This window comes from Mercenaria mercenaria, chromosome 14, assembly GCF_021730395.1.
Source record: "Mercenaria mercenaria strain notata chromosome 14, MADL_Memer_1, whole genome shotgun sequence".
NCBI lineage: Eukaryota > Metazoa > Mollusca > Bivalvia > Venerida > Veneridae > Mercenaria > Mercenaria mercenaria.
In genome coordinates, this window is record NC_069374.1 from 25,890,606 (window position 1) to 25,910,609 (window position 20,004).

Here is a 20,004-nt window from a genome sequence, read left to right on the forward strand (position 1 = left end):
TGATTTTCCTTTTCTCTTGCTTACATCGAATCGTTTAGATAACATTTCCTTCGGCTGTACTCACCATGTACATTAACATTAACGGTTACTCTTTTCTTTGTAAGTAAGGTAAGTAAATGAGAACTGCTTGTGACAGATCGACTAATGAATTGCGCTCAAACTCTTTTAGACCAGGGTTTAACCTCTATTGACCAGACTTAACGCGGCTTATCTTAATGGGGAAAAACAAAAAACAGACAAATGACCGCGTCGATAAATCTAAAGAATTGATTGAACATTTAAGATGATCAGACCAGACATTATATTTTCAGAAAAAGATTGCATTTTACACCAGGACATGATCGTGTTAATATTTTACGACTGTGTGTACAAGATATAAACACGGCTGTGTCGGCATATAGAAAATTAAAAATTATGACTTTGTGGAACATTTTAAGCTGGAAAAAGTATACATTTTCGTTAGAGTGATCCTTTGCTCGTGTAGTCCAGTGGTTATGAGTCGGATATTACCAATAAGTGACGCGTTAGCATGGGATACAAGAACGTAATAGACAAGATTGAAATAGACCATTTACCTCCCTTGCCTAAATTTATGTTATTTTTGGTTCAGTATAAGATGTAGAAGTTCCAATAAAGTAAAGCGTTTGTTTGTTTGGGGTTAAGCACCGTTTTTTTTCGACGGCTAACCCTTAACCTAACCAGTATTTTTTTATTCTGTACTAGTACTTCTACCTGTAAGGCTAAGTGATTATTATATATATAATAATATATTATTATATAATAAGTAAATTTTACATATTTTGTCACAATTAGATGCCCAAGGGCAACATGTCGAGCCCGCCAGCTGTCAAAAGAACCGTGAGTTGCACACAAAACTCTTTCTAACTGAGACAAACTTTTGTGCCAAATAAAACAATTGTGCCAGGTTATTTTATAATCCCACATTCAATGGCGAAGTTATTGTCCGGACAAGGTCAATTATAGCCTTATATGACCTTTAAACTCCAAGTGTGACCTTGACCTGTAAGATGTTGACACGGGTGTTGCGCACGACACGCCGTCTCATGGTGTTGAACAATTGTGCCAAGGACTTCGGACACTATCATATGCTTCTAGCCTACATTTTGAAGGCAAAATTCTCATTAGGTATTTAATCAATACCCAAATCGTTTCGAGTCATTTCGTGCCATGAGAAAACCAACATAGTGCAATTGCGACCAGCATGGATCCAGACCAGCCTGCGCATCTGTGCAGACTAGTCAGGATCCATGCTGTTCGCTAACGATTGGTCTAATTCCGATAGGCTTTGAATGCGAACAGCATGGATCTTGCCCAAACTGCGCAGATGCACAGGCTAGTCTGGAACCATGCTGGTTGCAAAGCCACTATGCTGGTTTTCTCATGGCACGGCTCAATTGGCTTAAACATGTAACACAAATGTATCCAGGTCGCTGCATAAAAATCCACCTGAAACTCGGCTGGACCTTTTAGTTTGTTTTCGCGTCTAGCCGTATTTATATATGACATCTGCATGGAAAGCGACTTGAAACATCACTTTCGTGGCATCACACTGAATGTGAAACCGTCACTGATATGACCTGCCATGAAGCTACTGTTCTTGACCTATGCATCACAGGCATATCAATGCCAAGCGTTATTTCTGTTGGATAGACTATAGTCAGGATCAGATTAACTGCTGTGCACATATTGCCTTGTTTCTGTGGTGTTTAGGCCTAATCCGCCGCAAAGAACAGTTTTCAATTCAGTTTTCACAGAAGGAAGAACATGAAGTGATGAATGCGTGTGACATTTAGTATGTGTCTAAAAAATAATTATAAACGCACAGAAGAAGATGAAAAAATAAAGAAATGAAAAATATATAAGAAATACAAAAAAAAAAATAATAAAAACCAAATGGAAAACAAATTACATCCTCATCGCTAGTGGCGTGCGCGTCGCGAAGGGGGTGGGGGTGTGGGGGGAGGGGGGCATGCAGAAGATTACCTGGTGTGTTGCATGTATGTTAAAGCACATATTTGTCAATCTACTGCAACAAACAACCAGGATAAGCCAATGAAAAGTTAACCCAACGAATAATAAGGAATTCACAGTATTTGCTTCTTTCACTACTTTTGACATGTATAACATGCCTATGTTAACCCTTTCAAACATTTGTATAGTACTTGAGTTACAAATAGATGTAAAAATATGTGACTATCAATTTATTAAAAATTAATATAAAAAGTATTGGTTACTTTACATTTGGGAACACTCTGTAGTTATATTTTTTATTTAAAAGTACTGTTCCACCCCTTGCATCAACACTATAGTCACAGAAAATGTGTATAATTAATATCTACATATGCTGGCCAAATATGGTTTTGATGCATGGGTGGGAACAATGTTGTATAAAGCAAAACACTTTTTATAACTATATAACAGGGTACGTAATTCTAATTAGAACAAAAATTACTGTTCTATGAAACAAATATTGAAAATTTGACTTTAAGAAATAATCTCAAATATGTATTTTGATGGCATTTGTAATTAAATACTTATTTCTTAGTAGTTTATTTTTTACACTTGGAGTAGGCAAATTCATGTAGAAAGTGTCCGAAGTCCTTTATTTTAAAATCTTACAATCAATGACAAACTTATGGTCCGGACAAAGAAATCCGGACGGACGCACTGACTCACGCATGCACGCACGCCCACCAAACAGCCATTTGGACAACTATGTCTTCGCTCCCTTGCGGGATCGACAAAAATTAAGCTCTCTATTGCGATAGTGGACCGGTAACAATCTGATGGGAAAAAAAGAAGAAATTTAGCTTTCATTTATCTCATATTTTAAGACAATATCATTTTCGGTATTTTGTTATCAATTTGCAAATTCGTTATTTTCATGACTTGACATTGGGTTTAAATACAGTCGAAACTTGGTATCTCGAATTTCAAGGGACGATACTTTTTATTTCGAGATAACCAAAATTCGAGTTATGCGGATGGATGTATTATGGACAAATGATGAAAAATGTTGGTTAAGTTACGAAAAGATTTAATAAAAAATAAAAACTGTTTCTCTGATGCCGTGTATACGCTCTCGGCACTTTACGCGTACACGATTCCGTAAAGTTTGTGTTTTTCAAAGTTTTTAGTTTTTCGAAGAATAAAAGTGATACTAACATCAAATGTTTTTGAGTCAAGTTTTCTTTTTGTACCACGTTTCTCTCCCGGAGGATTGAAAGCATTTCGATCAGAAATTTTGAACGAATGATGCTTTTCCCCAAGAAGTTAATTTTTTATTCAGTCTCATCGCGATTACCTCTAATTAATCCTTATTAAAGATCCCAGCTGTTCAAACTAATTAATTCATTTAGTTTAAATTAAAAGCAACTTTCATAACGTCTTGAAAACAAATGATCGCTGACTAAGAAATCTAATGTTTACATCAAACAATAATCATTGAGGCCCGTGCAAACAAGTGTGACGTCATCTCACAATGGCAATCGCCGCACCTTTGATATGTCGGCATCAGGGCTTTCTGGTTAGGCAATAAACATGAACATGTGTTAAAAACCAACCACATTCGCAATGAGATGTGTGAAATTTTATCGCATATTTTTCTCACTTCGACTTACCGAGTAATAATGCATTTGAATTTTATTGACGGGACTGAAAATCCCTTTCGACACATCTGGAATCTCGGTAAGTCAAATTGTGACGTAACCGGAGTTTAATTATAAGTATGAAGAAGGAAATTTGACGGGACTTGAAAATTTCTTCGACTTAAGCGGAATTTCGAGGTAAGCGAGTTTGAGATACCGAGTTTTGGCTGTACATCTAAAGGTATCACCTAACAGGATGACCAAAATAGATTTTTTTTGAAGATTTAATTTACAAATAACAGCCACCAGGATATCTTTGCAAAACCAGGATTTTGGCAAACTTCACTACCATTTCTAAGTGACTTAGAAACTTCTGTTTTAGCTTGGATGGTAATTTAGGATCCAAGGAGCAATGAATGATATAGTTTTTAATTTACTTATGTACAAAAAAGAAGATTTAAAAAATTTGTCCAATTGGATTTTTCCAATTTCCAATCGGATATATGGCGCCCGATTGGAATTTTTGAAAATCCAATCGGATATTTTTCCCATATTTTGGCGTGCTGAGTTTTTTTCCGGGCGGAAAACATATTTTTGTTCTAAGTGTGTAAAAACAATTGGTTATTGTATATATTATATATGTGAACATAATTTGTATCAAATAGCGGTCTCTTGAGAATTTTTCAAAAATCCAATAGGATTTTTTTCCAACATTTTTTAATGGAAAAATATCCGCCCGGACGAATTTCCGGTTGGAAAAAAAGTCCAGTTGGCTTTTTTTTTTTTAATAAAAATTTGAAAAAAGTTCCATTTGGAGTTTTTTTTATTGAAACGTTTTTTATATTATTTTTTTATTTGTATAACACAATTGTCGTGTGTGGCGAATGTTATTCTTATATACGAGGGTTGTCGCAGAAAATCGCGAACCTGTCTTATTATTTCGAAAAAAGCGACGCATGAAACAATTATTTTAACTGATGGTATTTCAATGTATAATCGACAAGACTATAGAGGTTTTTTTTAAAATTGAATACCTCTCATGTTATTTGAGTATTCTTTAAATAATGGACGACAGTCAATGATTAACGACCGTATAAATTTCAATTGTGTGAGATGTATATCGGGAAAGTTACACGGTTAAAACGAAGCCGCTTCTTTTTGTATGCCGGTAAAAATATGTGTTCGCCGACTAGCATTGACTTTGATAAAAAAGTCCGCCATTTTCTGGACAACCCTTGTATTCTTTTATTTTTGTTTATTATCAAAGATAAATTACCGATAACTTGTTTCACAAGTCTAACACAATATCTGTCAAATCATTTAAACAGTCATTTTTTTCAAATTACTCATCATATCCGTTTTGCTATTTTTCTTAATACTATGCAAAAAGTGTTTACAATCCTATTTAATAACGAAGAACATAATACATCATGGCTTTAAATTTTATTACAGTAGACTGACATGTATCTACTTAAAGCTTCCAGCCAGAAAAGGTGGTCCTTGCGTATCCATTTTTGCCAATTGCTGTACATCCTCTCCCACCTACTCGCCTGATGAACACGTGATCACCTGCGTTGACACTCACCACTACAAGCGCGGTTGCTGGCGACCAAAAGCCGACATTTGTTGGATCATCGGAGATTGTAGACCCTTTCGAAACGCCATTAACTACTATTTCAGTTTGAGCCCATTCGTGGTAGTTAGAGAGATAACTCCAGGAGAAAACGTAGATTCCTGTTTCCGGAACTACGTATATCCCGTCATGCTCGTTGTACGCGCTTCCAATATCAACTTCTTCACCATCGAAGAGGAGCACCTGCTGATCGTTGAAGCAGCTGTTTCCAGTCAGGTAGACATGAAAAGCAATACTCTCTGCCTGTCCTGAAATATAAAGCTCCCAATATATTGAATACACATTTGTATGGACGGTAGCATAATAAGTAGAAGCTAAGTGAATTTGTGGGGTTAATGCAATATTAAGTCATAAACATTGTCATGGAGTTTTTGAAATCTATAGAAAAAGTAAGTTACTGTAGTGAAAACAACAAATTAACAATGAAAACAGAACAAACAAACAAAAACATCGCCAATAGGAAACCAACACTGTTTGCCTGTGTACAATTTCCCACTAAAAATCGTAAACCCCAATCACAGGAAAGTGTAGATAAAATGTATCACCCGTAGGCGAATCTCTAATATAATATCAAAGAAACAGATGGTGTGATAGGTACACCATACCATAGCAGGACAATAGCCAAGAACTTGAAATTTGATATACTTTCACAGTTTGACATTTATCAAGAATTTAGAAAAAATGCACAGGAATTGGAACAAACAAGGCATTGTTTGATTGAATGAGTTTGTTTAGGTCTGCAGATGTTTAAATTCAGCTTTCAGTATTACATACAGTTGCAACCCGAACAGTTATATTTATCTAGGAGGACCGACAGTCTTGTCTAATTGTCTTTATACAAATCAAGGACAAGGTGTTCGATCTCACTAGATATCAAGTGTCATTTACAGATGTTTTGAACATACATGGAAATACAGGGTAACACTTTGTATTGTACAGCCGTACGAACAGCTCCCCCCCCCCATCCCACCCCTTCGGACACCTCATCAACCTGATTGTGTTTATTGGGTGCTTTTAAACATTCAATTTAAAATCATCTGAATATCACAGATCTGAAATTGTCATAGAGATCCTTTCGAAGCAACGAAGCAAAATAATTATAGTGGACTCGGTTTGACTGAGCCTATTGATGAAAGGTACTAAAATGGGCAACACCCCTCAATGCCCCCTAGCACTGGCTTAGGCGGAATTCTGTTATACATGCACAATGAATGGACTTTATGATCCAAAAGAACTAGAAAACACTAAACATCATGTCAAAGTACGGCGGATTTATTAGGTCGCACGACAGCACTTAAAGACTTCTATTTAGCTGTTAGTTAAATTGACATTTGCATTTGCAGTACAGGCCATGTTAGCATGCATGTATAATAATATCATATTGCGAAAGGCCATTGTGCCATGCTAATTACCAAATAGTAAATGACATATATTTAATAATTATTTCCATTTTTTTTTCAATTTAATGACTTTTACCTCTAAAATTAATGAATGTTATCATTTCAAAATATATAATGGTCTACTAGTCTGAACTAAGGCACTAAAATATTCTACTGGTGATGTGAACATGGGATCCAAACTTTTTACTCTTAAATGTAAAAAAATGTTTTATCAGAGACAGAATTATATAAGAAGGCCAGTGACTTTAAAAGATGTATTCATCCACTGAGATATTAAGCTCGTTATTTGAATATGCGCTTAGCATTAGCCATTTAATATTGTTTTACAAGTATCATTTATCATTTAAGAATTTTCGTTTGGCATGCAATATTGACATTAGTCATTTAGCATTTTATATCTAGCATTTGGCAATTAGCTTAGCGCTCCGGCCTTCCAAACAATAAAACCTGTATGACTACAATCTTGTGAGTAAACTCCTTAATCGTTTTGTTTGCATCATAAATAATATATAAAGGTTTATATCTTAATTGGCCTGGGTGCTTAATCATATTGTTTTTGGTCTTTTTCATACAATATTACAACATCAATTTCAACCAAGCTATCAAAAAACAACAACAAAAAACACAAAAAAAAAACAACAACAAAATAAAAAAAAAAATGTCCTTCCCCTCTCGATCCCTCTTCTGCTGTAGAGTGCTGTTTATTTCATGATTTGCCTGATATCTTATAATTTGTATTGACTGCTGTTAGAGATATGAAATGTAACAACATTATATAAATATTGATACGCAAATAAAACTTATATTGCGGAATTAGGAATATATGATAGGCTTTAAAATGCATCCAAATATCACCGTTTGTAAAATGTCTAAAAACAATTTTACATTATGCTACATGACGACTTTTTTAGTGAATTTTCAAAATTATTGTAACAAAGTTCTGCAACATGTGTTCTCATGCTTCAATTGTCTAATCTTTAAATTAACTAATTTCATATTTAAATGTGCTCTTCCCGGTAACGTTTTGAATTGTTCAATTAGCTCCCAGTAATTGAAAATAATACGAAATTCTCTCAAAGTTGGCGATGTGATGGCGCTACTGCTTTCAGTCTTCAGTCTCGGATATTTGCTATTCGTATGCGATACTTGTCATTGCCTTTTTAGATATTTTCTGGTCTTTTGAAACCGTGGAATCCAGAAGTATATTTTTCAAAAAATATCAGATTTGTTTAAAATTAATATTATTTCGTATTCAAATGTAGTTCCGTTTCAGTAAAAAAACAGATATTTTCACTATTTCAAACAGAAAATATCAACTTCATTTCGCTGATAAATTTCAGTATTTCACTGAACAGCATAAAACGATGGTTTGCCAGTTCCGCAGTTCCGGTGCTAGGAAGCGTGAGGGTTGTTACACATGCCATTACTTCCCATGAACAGACTCACTTGTGCAACCAATATAAATGGTAGTATACTCTGTTTGGTTTCGAATCTTCTTTGTATAGAATGAGTTCATAAACCTCGGAGTAACCTCGCTTAATATCGTTGTTTATTTTTCTTTGGGGAGGGGGGTGGGGAGGGGGGGTGGGGGTGGTGTAATGTCGCACCGACACAATAATAGGTCATATGGCGACTTTCCAGCTTTGATGGTGGAGGAAGACTCCAGGTGCCCCTGCATGCATTATTTCATCATGAGCGGACACCTGGGTAGAACCACCGAACTTCCGTAAGCCAGCTGGGTGGCTTCCTTACGTGGAGAATTCAACGCCCCAAGTGAAGATCGAACCCACATCGGTGAGGGACAAGTGATTTGAAGTCAGCGATTTTAACTACTCGACCACGGAAGCCCCTTGGCTCGGTTTAATAAATAAGACCTATACTTTATATTTACTTACGTTTCGCTAGTCTATTCAGTTTAGTGCTTTTATTAGTCATACTCGATTTCAGGCCATCCTGGATTCCGACTTTATCGAATGTTGTGGCTGTTCTATTGTTTGTATTTTTGTAGTTGTTTCCAAAATTGCCATTCATAGCTCCCATCTCATCATCACGTTCCTGGACACCCGACAACCTCACTACCTCTATTTCTAACTTTTCCACGCGGAATTTCAGTTCGCTGTTTTCATTTTTAAAGAGATCAATCATAGCCGTTTGTTTTTCCACAATGCGTTCTAGCGTATTTAAACGTTCTTCCAAGGAGTCTGCGTGTGCAGAGAATATGCAACACAGTGCTATGCAAATAATACGTAAAACAGTAACTGTTGTCATTTTTGTCCGAAAAGAACTGTGAGACGTTGAACTTCAAATGAACCTTTATATAGCTTTTACTAAGTTCATGAGATTAGCATGTACTACTTATCTTGACGAAATGATGACATCATTTGTGCCCAGATTGCACTCCTTAGCTTAAGTCTGATTTTCATTTAACATAAAAACAAAGAACATGAACATATAATTGTTAATGCAAATATCTTATAAAGAGACTGGGAGTATGCTTAAATCGGCAAATATTTATTTTGAATTAACCGTCCTATCCATAATTTAATATTACATTAGGAATACGTTTGGATTACTTTGCCATTAAATTGAGTTTCTGTTATGTTTAGATACACAGGCTTCATAATCTCAGATTTCCACTCAATCCCGGATGGTTTACCTCTGCCAAATATTGTTTCGTTTATGACAATCATAATTACGATCCATGCAGACCAGCGTATCTGCGAATGTCTCTAATTCAAAAATTGTTGTTTTTTTTTTTTACTTAATATGTGCAAATATAGAGTCCTGCTCAGCTCAGGGCAAGAGGGCGTGGAGACAGCATGCAATTCCAAAACCCAAAACTATCGAACAGGAGTGCAACATTTTGTCGTGCTTGGCGACCTCTGTTCTTTCATTCGGAATCTAGGACGTTTTCAAACGATGACTATTAAACAGCTATAGTTCTATTTTATAACCACGTGGATCACATGCACTACCATGATTAATTGTGAGGTTAAAAGGTCTTGCTTTTGTAAACGTAACAATGACTTTCGTTCATAAAATTGTCATTGTGTAATAGAAAGGTTATATTCTTGAATTCTTTTAAGGGACTGGCCTCCAGATTGTTCACCAACAAAATATTTTTAGGTATCTGGAATTAAATGCTATTTTTCCTAAGAAAACTTAAAAACTTAATTACTGTCAAACTATATGTTTTTCCTACTTTTTACGATGAAAATCGAAAAGGGTTTGTAACGCTTTACTCTAGGTAAACTGTCTCGATAATAAATATATATATTTTTAAGTCAGGAGTCACTAGATTAATTCCGCAATAGCGCTATTGGTTACGTCGATGGAAAAATGTTATAATTGCCTCGGCGGTTGGGGGTTCGATTCCCGACGCGGTCTTCTTTCTTTCTTGATTTTGATTTTTAAACAAATATTTTAGAAACAAAAGCTCATATTTTAATGTTCAAAATTTGACCAAATTTCAATTTGAAAGAAATATTTCTTTTATCCAAATCTGGAGGCTAACTGCCTTATATAAACTTTGTACGCTTTTTAATTACCGTTAAAAGCACTTGTTAGAATTATAAACTCTCTTTTGCATTTTGTAAGAATTATGTTTCTTTTTTTATTTTTAGTTATACATGTATTTTGTTTAAATGCACCTTTCTTAAATACTATAAGTTTGATCCTCTCTGCATTATTTTTCACAATGAAAAGAGATATCGATGATCGTGCACTTATATCTTTTGCGTACTACCTTATGTCAAGCACTTACAAACGAGCATTTGCACCCACAGGCGATTAACTAGTTTATATACTGTTTTACTTGTTCATTTGTATTAAATTTCGTGGATTGACTAAACCACGAAATCCACGAAAATTAGTCACACACGAATATTAAAGATTTCGCAATAATATAGTGCCAGACAATTTGCAGCATGTGTTCATGTTATTTTGTTTATTTCTGTTTAATAACTTTCCTGCAATTAACGTTTTACGGAAACCGAATAGTAAAACAATGGAGGTCATTTAGGTAAGTTTGTCCGCTTCAATCGCTTGGTTCACAATCCCTCACCATGCTATTCCACGAACAATAGATATGACATAAGATCTAGCTTTAGAAGATTTTGAGTACATTTTCTTTCTACGGCTAGTATATATATTATATATTTGAGATAATTCTGAACCAACAAAGATTGATTGTTTTCTATCAGAGAGTCATTTGTCCGTGTTTACAACTATAACGCAAGGCTAAACGGTTGCCGATAAAGGACCTTAGAACCTTAGATATATAGTTGTGACAAGTTAAAGAACATAATGTGGAAAATAGCATGCACAATGTATGTCAAATTCTGTTCAGTATGGCTAATTGAAATAGCAAATATCGACCTTCGGTTCGTTGATAACCTTTCAGACCTAAGCATGGTAAAGTAGTGTTATTTTTTCTTTATGTGAACATTGGCTTATCTCTAGCAATGGTCCGCTAGGGCTATCCTAGACAGTAGTTCATAGTTCAGAGACAGTATGTCAAAATTTCGTGTTATCAAATCCCATCAACCTATCACAAATGTTCTTCCATGTTTGAGTTTGCCGCTGACATTTTAATTTTTAAAGAGTGCATGTACATTATCATATGCTCGAATCATACCATAACATACCATGTTTACGGAAACCTCTAATTTTATACGTAGAAGACAAAACTTTTGGCCATAATGCCATTCACCGTTATCTTTATTTGCACTGCACTACATGTGACCTATCTATCCAGAGATCAGGTAATCTCCTTGACATGTCCTGAATACTGCTGTTTGTACGTACACGCGCGATTTCCATTTCAGAAAGTTAAGCGCACTGGTTTGTTTAAATGTTTAAGTATAAATAGTTTTATCTTATACCTTTATTTATCGACAGACCGTATAAAGAGTGCATAGGTCCGCCTCAAAATGAAATACAAAATCAAAAACATCAACTTGACAAGATTTTGAAGATTTCTAAAACACATCTATGAACTGCGGCAAATATCAGAATGCCCTAATCTATGCATTTTTTTCTCATTTTGGTAAGTTGTATTTTAAAGCCATGGTCGTATTAATTCTAGTTTCACACTAGCATTCTATAATAGAAAAAGTGGAAACTCAAAAGGTCGCTCAACACGACAAAAACGAAAATGTTGAGGGCTCGGTTTGATTAAGTCTGTTCATGGACGGTAGTGGAAATGCATGCTACCGTCCACGCTCTCTGGCCCCGGGTTTAGCAGAACTCAACACTAACACATGCTACAAGTAAAAAAATAAATTTAGAAACATCAGCAGATGTATTCATACGGCGATGCATATGGAACTTTCAATGATACACTAGCGTGTTATCCCACGAAAAGCATCGTATGGCCCCCAGTTAAAAATAATGGGTTTGCCCTGAACGGAAAAACAATGGGCACAACTAAACAAACAGGAATTTAGAAAGGGGATCTGAGGTTATGGAGCCCGCATATCACAAGAATTGCCAAAAGACAAAATTACAAAGCAGTCACCATATCCAAGGTGTGACTATGCAATACCCAAAGCTATGAAAGCTGGAGTATTGGAACCACCCAGGCCGAAATATTCAAGCTGATAAACTAAACAGTAACAATAACACGACATAAAAGTCGTGCTGAACGATCTGAGGAAATCGAAATATAACATCCTTGATTGAATGTACGGAGAGTTTTTTTTTATTGTCACCACACTGCACTAAGTTTAATTGAACGATGAAATTGTTTCTGTTACATGTAGGTTACAGCAGTTACTCGATAATGTACTTTGACGAAAGGGTAACTGCCAACTTCTCCCAATAATTATTGTATATAAAGATTCAGATAATGACCAACCCCAAAATTCGATATCGTATATGCCACAAATAAAACAACAAAAAATATAATGAGTATGATCAATAAATAAAGTTATGTTCACAATTGTCTAAATGCCGGCCGATTATATTTCTAAATAGTATTACTAAATTGATTTCAGTGTTCTTAAATAATGAACATTTCATGTATCTACAGAACTTCGTAATGTTTCTTATACAGGAAAAATAATGCTCTTACCACATTGATAACACTTTCAAATAGGAACACCCTTTACAAGCACACATCTGTAATTCTTTCAAAACTTGTCTTTCTAGCCTTTAAGTCCTTAAGAAGGATAACGTTAGATTTACCAGTGATATTATTGAACCTTAGCTATTTGGGCTTTGAGCCAGTTTCCGTATAATGCATGAACGTTTAACGCTGGAGTGTTTGTATTGTATGTGAGCTTATTTATAGCCGCCACTGGTAACCCATATGGGCGACTCCTCCAATACACTGTAAGTAATGTTAGTGGGTAGATAGTGCAAGATAAAGAAGCCGCTCTAATTCCAGAATCTTTCCTGGTTCTTTAGCGTGCAGGGTGCAGGATGTAAAGCACTATGAAACGGGGCTCTTATCCTTGTGTTAGTATTTTTTAGATGGAGGAGCGGAGGCTCGAACTCACGATCCCGGGATTTGTAGTCAGACAGTGAACCATTACGTCCGCTTTTTAACGCTGAAATATAAACATATTAGGTCATAAATATTTAAATTTTAAGTTTGTCTGACGTAGCAAATCATGTAATCATACAGATTTCATTAAAATCTATATAAATCAACTTTAGCAAATTTAACCATTGCTAAAGGTTTAAATTTGAGATGTTGATGATAAGGAGTCGTGAACAATCATCGAAGTTTTTCTAGAGGTAAAACACGCGTAACAAGTACTTTTATTTAAGTATCTTTAAGCATAACTTTTGTATCTAGATTGTTGCCAACAGCTGCTACAAGATATTTTTGTAATAAGAGAATGTATGATATATGTGGCATTAAAAGGCCAGGCCACGGACGGATCAAACAAAGTACAAAGGAACATAAATCTTGTCTTCCTCCACCAAACTTAGTGAAACTTGTAGAGGCGCATTATCCTATAGCAGTTAACATTTCTACCATGTTTATCCATCTGATAGGTATGACTACGGACGGACATAAAATGGAATCAAACATTGTATAATTATGAACAAATGGCCATAACTTTTGTATTTCTCATGCAACCTGACCGAAACTTGCTGGGTGGCATTTTCCTACCGCATTTAACATTACATATATACTCCAGACCATGTCGACTTGATACACCATTGAAAGACATAAAAGAGATGATGCACTTGAAAGGAGCGGTCACATACAAGAAAATGTTAGAACGACGTTTAAGAAGCTGGCTATTAAACGAGGAGACAATATCTGAATTCATGGGATCTATATGTATTTTTTTTCAAAGCTAAATACTACTTAGGTAATACGAATTAAGAATGAATTTCAATACTTTCGACGGGCAACAGTTGCTTAATCGATCTGGCTTCTCAGATTTTATGAATTTGTATCTGAAATCTAGCAGGGGCGGTGCGGGGGAAGGGTCTGATCTTCAAGTGTTTCTGGCTTTTACCACATTGCTTACCTTGTAGACCACTCTTGGATACTTAAATGTAGAACGACATGTCGGACATACACTTTATCTGAATTTTGCTACTTAATGTGCTTAGAAAAGAAAAGGAATTTCTTACTTCATTTTTGTTTAGGTCTACTTTTCTAAATAATATAAAACAAAAGCTTCAGCTTTGTACACTTCTTTATCATTATTAGATTAGTAGGTACATTAAGAGTTACAGCTCTCTCTTGCAATTTTGTTTGAATTATGGCTCGACATTGTAATTGTTTGTTCTAGTTTATTATCTTGTTTAGATGCACTTTGTATGCCCCCGAAGGTGAGCATAATAAAATCGCACTGTGTGTGCGTCCGAATTCTTGTCCGGGCTGTATTTTTTTTAAATAACTTAGCATAAAGGTTCACTATCATGAGACAACGTTTCGTGCGCAAAACCCAGACCCCTAGCTTTAAGGTCAAGGTCACACGTACAGGTCAACGGCTAACAGGGTCTGTTTCTTGTCCGGTCCATAACTCTATCATACAGGAACGGCTTTTGAAATAGCTTGACATAAATGTTTACCTAGTTAGACAATACGTTTTGCGGAAGACCCAGACCACTAGCTTCAAGGCCAAGGTCAAACTTAGAGGATAAATGTTAAAATAGTTTGTTTCTTGTCCGATCCATATTTCTGCCATCTATGACCCCTAGCTCCATGGTCAAGGTCACACTTTGAGGTCAAACGTTAACAGGGTCTGTTTCGTGTCCGGTCCATGCTTCGGGGGACATTTGGCACTAATAGTGACAACTCTTGTTTAAATACTATAATTTTGAACCTTTATACATTTTTCACCATCACAAGGTGGACAAGATAGTCATGAATCCATAATTTGGTCAAGCACTTATAAACTAGCATTTTCACCCGCAGGCGGCGCCCTTGTTCATATCACATTGTGTCCGGCAATTTATAGTATGTGTTGTTGTTTTTTTGTTTTTGTTTTTCTTACTTACAATAAACGTTTTACCGAAACCAATCAGTAAAACAATGGAGCATGTTGGTGAATCAATTCGCTACACTCGCTTTGTTCACAAATTCCTCACAGACAAACATGTATATCTATTCCTCTATCAATATTTATAACCTAAAATCTAGCTTAATAAGTAAAATTTGAGTGCAATTTATTAAACGGCCAGAAGCAAGCAATCCTAATTTTAATCTAAAACGTACGTATATAACATCAAATTATATTTAAAATTTGCAAAATGTTAAGCAAATGGTGTATGGGAAATAACCTGTGGCAGTACAGAGAAGATCGGTATCACTCAGTTATCTTGTTTTTTGTTTTACTTTTGTGTAGATTTGCAGATGTTACCACATGAAAAATGTGCATGTTAAAAGGAAGTTGCAACCACTGCTAGTAGTTCCGGTTTCGTTTTATTATCTGTAGTGAAACGTTATTTTTTTTCTCAGTTAAATGTCGTTTTTGAATCGAGACATATATTATAAAGAATAAAGAGAAACTATGAAGGTACGGTCAAACCTGTGTTCAAGACCACCTCTTAAAGGGACCACCTGGCCTTAAAGACCACATGTTTTGTTTCCAATTTTAACATTTAAAGTGGATTTTAACCTGTGAATAAAGACCATCACCCAATATAGACGACATTTTGGCTCTCCCAAGAGTGGTCTCTATAGACAGGTTTGACTGTATTTGATTTTTATCCCGTATTACGTGAAACATAATTATTGCTACACAAATCTAACATACAGATGTAGTTCGTTATACGTTACTTACAGGTGTCAGATGGATTTTTTTTTCAGCACTGGTGACGTTAACAGCAATCCCAGTCCCAATCGTTTGCACCCTTATAGGTATATCAAACAATCTTCATGCTGGTATTATAATGCCCGGTCTGTAATAAAACGTATTTATTGTTATCATGTTATACGGACATTTATTTCTAATAATCTGAATAAAGAACACTTTTTTCTACATTAACGGTTTATGCTTTCTGTTCACCCTAGCTCTTCATTAATATTACCGACTATAATGTTTTCTGCAAATGTAAGGGCACGTTTATCTTCTTATTGAGGAGTATTTCTAAATAAGTTTGCCCCTTTTAAGACACGTTATCACTAAACTTAATTAAATCGTTTAGCTATTTGAAAACAATATTGAGTGCAATGTCAGATATTAATGGAATTGCTTGCGTTACAGCTTAAAAATAATCTGATATTACAATAAATCGGCGCTGATTGATGTCATTTTTGCAAGTTTTCGGGAAATCCTAATCATTGTCTGATTAATTTCGGCTTTCTGGTTTATATATTTTAACTAAAATACTTATACAAGCAGTATGGCAATGCGCCGTTTGTAACTGAGTTTATTTCACAAAGAAATGCCATCGCTTGGTTTCCTTGCTGAATAATTCTTTCACCTTCAATTTCTGATATAATTGTTTGATCTTTTGTTGTTGGCTTTAACGTCACACTGAAACAACATTAGGTCACATGGCGACTTTCCAGCTTTTTATGGTAGAGGAAGGTTTCATCACGGGCGAGCATATTGTTGGAACCACCGGCATCCCATAAGCCAGCTGGCTGGCTTTCTCACATAAAGAATTTTACATCCCAAGTCAGTTTTCGAAACTACATAGGTGTTGCATAAGTGACTTTTGAGACAGAGTATATCCCATATCCGGTCAGGAACAAGCCATGTAACGATTTTCTCCGGCCCACTTCCATTTACTACCGCATTCTCTGAATTTAGACAAACAAAATCCGTACTTTGCCGATTACTCAGTGTGTAAATAAATCGTAACTGGGCAACTGAACGTAAGTGGACCGAAAAAGGTACAGGCTAGTTTCGTGCAAACTGGGTGAAAGTGGTATTATTTTGTAAACTAACATAGCCTCTTATAGTGAAGACTGGCATCTTGCAATCATGACTTCTTTCGTTCATGACATCAAGTTTTTTTTTTGTAGCAGATTAATACCAACCGTAAAATGCACAATGAACTATATTTTGACAAAACACAAACGTTCTTTGATACAAATTATGAAACAGTTCTATTCAGAATCACTTAAACGTTACGTTTCATGCTTTATGATAATATTGCATTTTGTCATGTCATAAAATTCTAAATGTGAAAAGAGCTGGTTGTCTTAAAGGCCTATAAGCATTTTTAATAAGATATTATCTAATACATCCAACACTTCTTTTATATTAGTTTGCTGTTTCTTTTCATTGAATTTAATAGTGATATATTGTATGCATGCATGCATGGGTTATTGATAAATCAAAATGACAATTTAATCGAGTCTTGAAAACTCTTGGCTGAATATTCATTCCATATCATGATTGCTGTCTTTTCTGTTAAATTTGAACCTCTGTTAGACAATTGTATTATCTTATCTTCTCTAACATTACAATAACGTTTCTATCGAGACAAATTCTTTGCAATAGTATCAGAATTTCTCAAAACAAAAGGAAATTTATTGAAAACAGAGCCCTTTTCATTTCGATCCCGAGATATAAGTTTTTATTTAAATATTTTAACAATTTGCGACTAACTATTATGACCTGTCATGCCTAATCCTACATTGACGGTTCAACATTTGTTCGAATAACCAAATCTGTCTAAATAAATGTGAATTGTTAGTTCTCCAGTGTGGAAAAGCTTATTACATATTTAATATCTTAGGAGAAGACTCCAACTCACAGATTGTGAAGAGATCGGGTTGTTAAACGGAAGTTATTCACTACAAATGGATCAGTTCCCCTGACACACACTGTACAAACAATTTCAATTCTCCTAGAATGGTCCTGTTTTGTTTGTTTTTGTTCGGTTTAATATCACACCGAAACAATTATAAGTCATATGGCGACTTCTACTGGTATTTAATGGTAGAAAAAGACTCTAGGTCCCGCCCCCCCCCCCCGCCTTCCCGTGCATTATTGCATTACAGTCGGGCACCTGGGTAGAACCATCAACTATCCGTAAGCCAACTGGCCAGCTGGATGGCTTCCTCATATGAATAATTCAAAGCCCCGCGCGAAGTCCTCGCTCGAACCAACATCGACAAGGGGCAAGTGATTCGAAGTCAGCGAGCTTAACCACTCGGCCACGGAGGCACCAGTTGTATGAGTCCGACATCATCTCTATGGAATCAAATGTAAATCGTTGTTTTATTATATTTGATGCATCAAATATAAATCACTTGTTCTATTATCTATGGGGTGTCAAATGTAATAAAATCTGATAAAGTAGATCCTCGGAAGCACCGAGAACAAGGCAAACAGTGAAAATTGCAGACTCGGTTTCATTGAGTCTGTTCATGAGCAGTAATGGAAAATGCAACACTGCCCATGCCCCCTAGCACTGGCTTAAGCAGTATTCAATCTTCAAATCTAAATGAGTTGAAATCAATGATCCCGAAGAACCGGCAAATATAACAACACTGAGATTAAGTCATTCAGCTACAACAGTTAATTATTCAATAGGTAGATGGATTAAATGACCAGTGCATTAGACCACCAAATTACCATGTTCAGACAAATTTGATCAGTCTCGACAATACACTCATCAGTACAACCCTTTAAGATTAGTTTCGATGCTGCTTTATATACGAGCCCGAATTGTACTACACATTCGTAATGGTTCAACATTTGCATATATATACTCAAATCTCTGTTTTCATGTCTCACAAATCAGTAGTGACATTTTAGTCTTTTTAACTAACTGGGACCAGAGAAGCTATATTTTCTCTCTCTGAAAGTTAACTGGATCTCGAGGATACATTGAATATATAGAGATAGTTTGCATTAAGGGATATAATCATATTCAGAACAGTTGACTTTCCCATACGTGAGATCCGCTAGGATACAAGTTCGCATTATTAATTATTATACAGTAGAAAGAATTTATACGAACTAAATCACCACCACAATATACCAGACCAATTACGGCAAAGCGCCTAGCAGTACAAACGAACACGCACATGCCACAGCAAGTCCACTAACCCTTTAAGATTAGTTTCGATGCTGCTTTATATACGAGCCCGAATTGTACTACACATTCGTAATGGTTCAACATTTGCATATATATACTCAAATCTCTGTTTTCATGTCTCACAAATCAGTAGTGACATTTTAGTCTTTTTAACTAACTGGGACCAGAGAAGCTATATTTTCTCTCTCTGAAAGTTAACTGGATCTCGAGGATACATTGAATATATAGAGATAGTTTGCATTAAGGGATATAATTATATTCAGAACAGTTGACTTTCCCATACGTGAGATCCGCTAGGATACAAGTTCGCATTATTAATTATTATACAGTAGAGAGAATTTATACGAACTAAATCACCACCACAATATACCAGACCAATTACGGCAAAGCGCCTAGCAGTACAAACGAACACGCACATGCCACAGCAAGTCCACTAACCCTTTAAGATTAGTTTCGATGCTGCTTTATATACGAGCCCGAACTGTACTACACATTCGTACTGGTTCAACATCTGCATATATATACTCAAATCTCTGTTTTCATGTCTCACAAATCAGTAGTGACATTTTAGTCTCTCTCTCTCTATATATATATACTTAAGCAGTATAAATACACACATTAATTTTAGAGGTAAACATAAATGATTTATGGACGAGACACGAAAATACATTGCAAGAATATACCGATTTCCTGATACAGATTATTCCTAAAGGAGGCCTACACTTCATTTTAGTGTCTTTTATAACTAAACATCTTTTTATCAAGTATGTATTTAAAGGTATTTGCAATACGTGTAAGAACTGTAACCATCAATAAGTTCGTTGGTGTTGTCGCCATCAGTTAATATGGGATGCGTTTGACAGGTTGAACAATTATTACGTACGGAATCGAT

The 20,004-nt window shown here is 35.5% G+C and overlaps 1 protein-coding gene across 1 annotated transcript; it reads right to left on the reverse strand.

Annotated features, from left to right (window-relative positions):
- Positions 1–5,036: 5,036 nt before the first annotated feature.
- Positions 5,037–8,970, reverse strand: LOC123528304 (uncharacterized). Its single transcript, XM_045308040.2, has 2 exons — positions 8,537–8,970; positions 5,037–5,489 (listed from the first exon to the last, which is right to left on the reverse strand). Exons 1-2 carry the CDS (start codon positions 8,907–8,909, stop codon positions 5,080–5,082), a joined length of 783 nt encoding a protein of 260 aa, XP_045163975.2. The 5' UTR covers positions 8,910–8,970; the 3' UTR covers positions 5,037–5,079.
- Positions 8,971–20,004: the final 11,034 nt, after the last annotated feature.

What these genes read in the sequence shown, in the direction of transcription:
- LOC123528304 (XM_045308040.2), bottom strand. Translation starts at nt 8,909, where the DNA reads ATGACAACAGTTACTGTTTTACGTATTATTTGCATAGCACTGTGTTGC. An exon ending in ACTGAATAGACTAGCGAAAC is followed by an intron (nt 5,490 to 8,536) that starts GTAAGTAAATAT and finishes TTTATATTTCAG; the next exon opens with GACAGGCAGAGAGTATTGCT.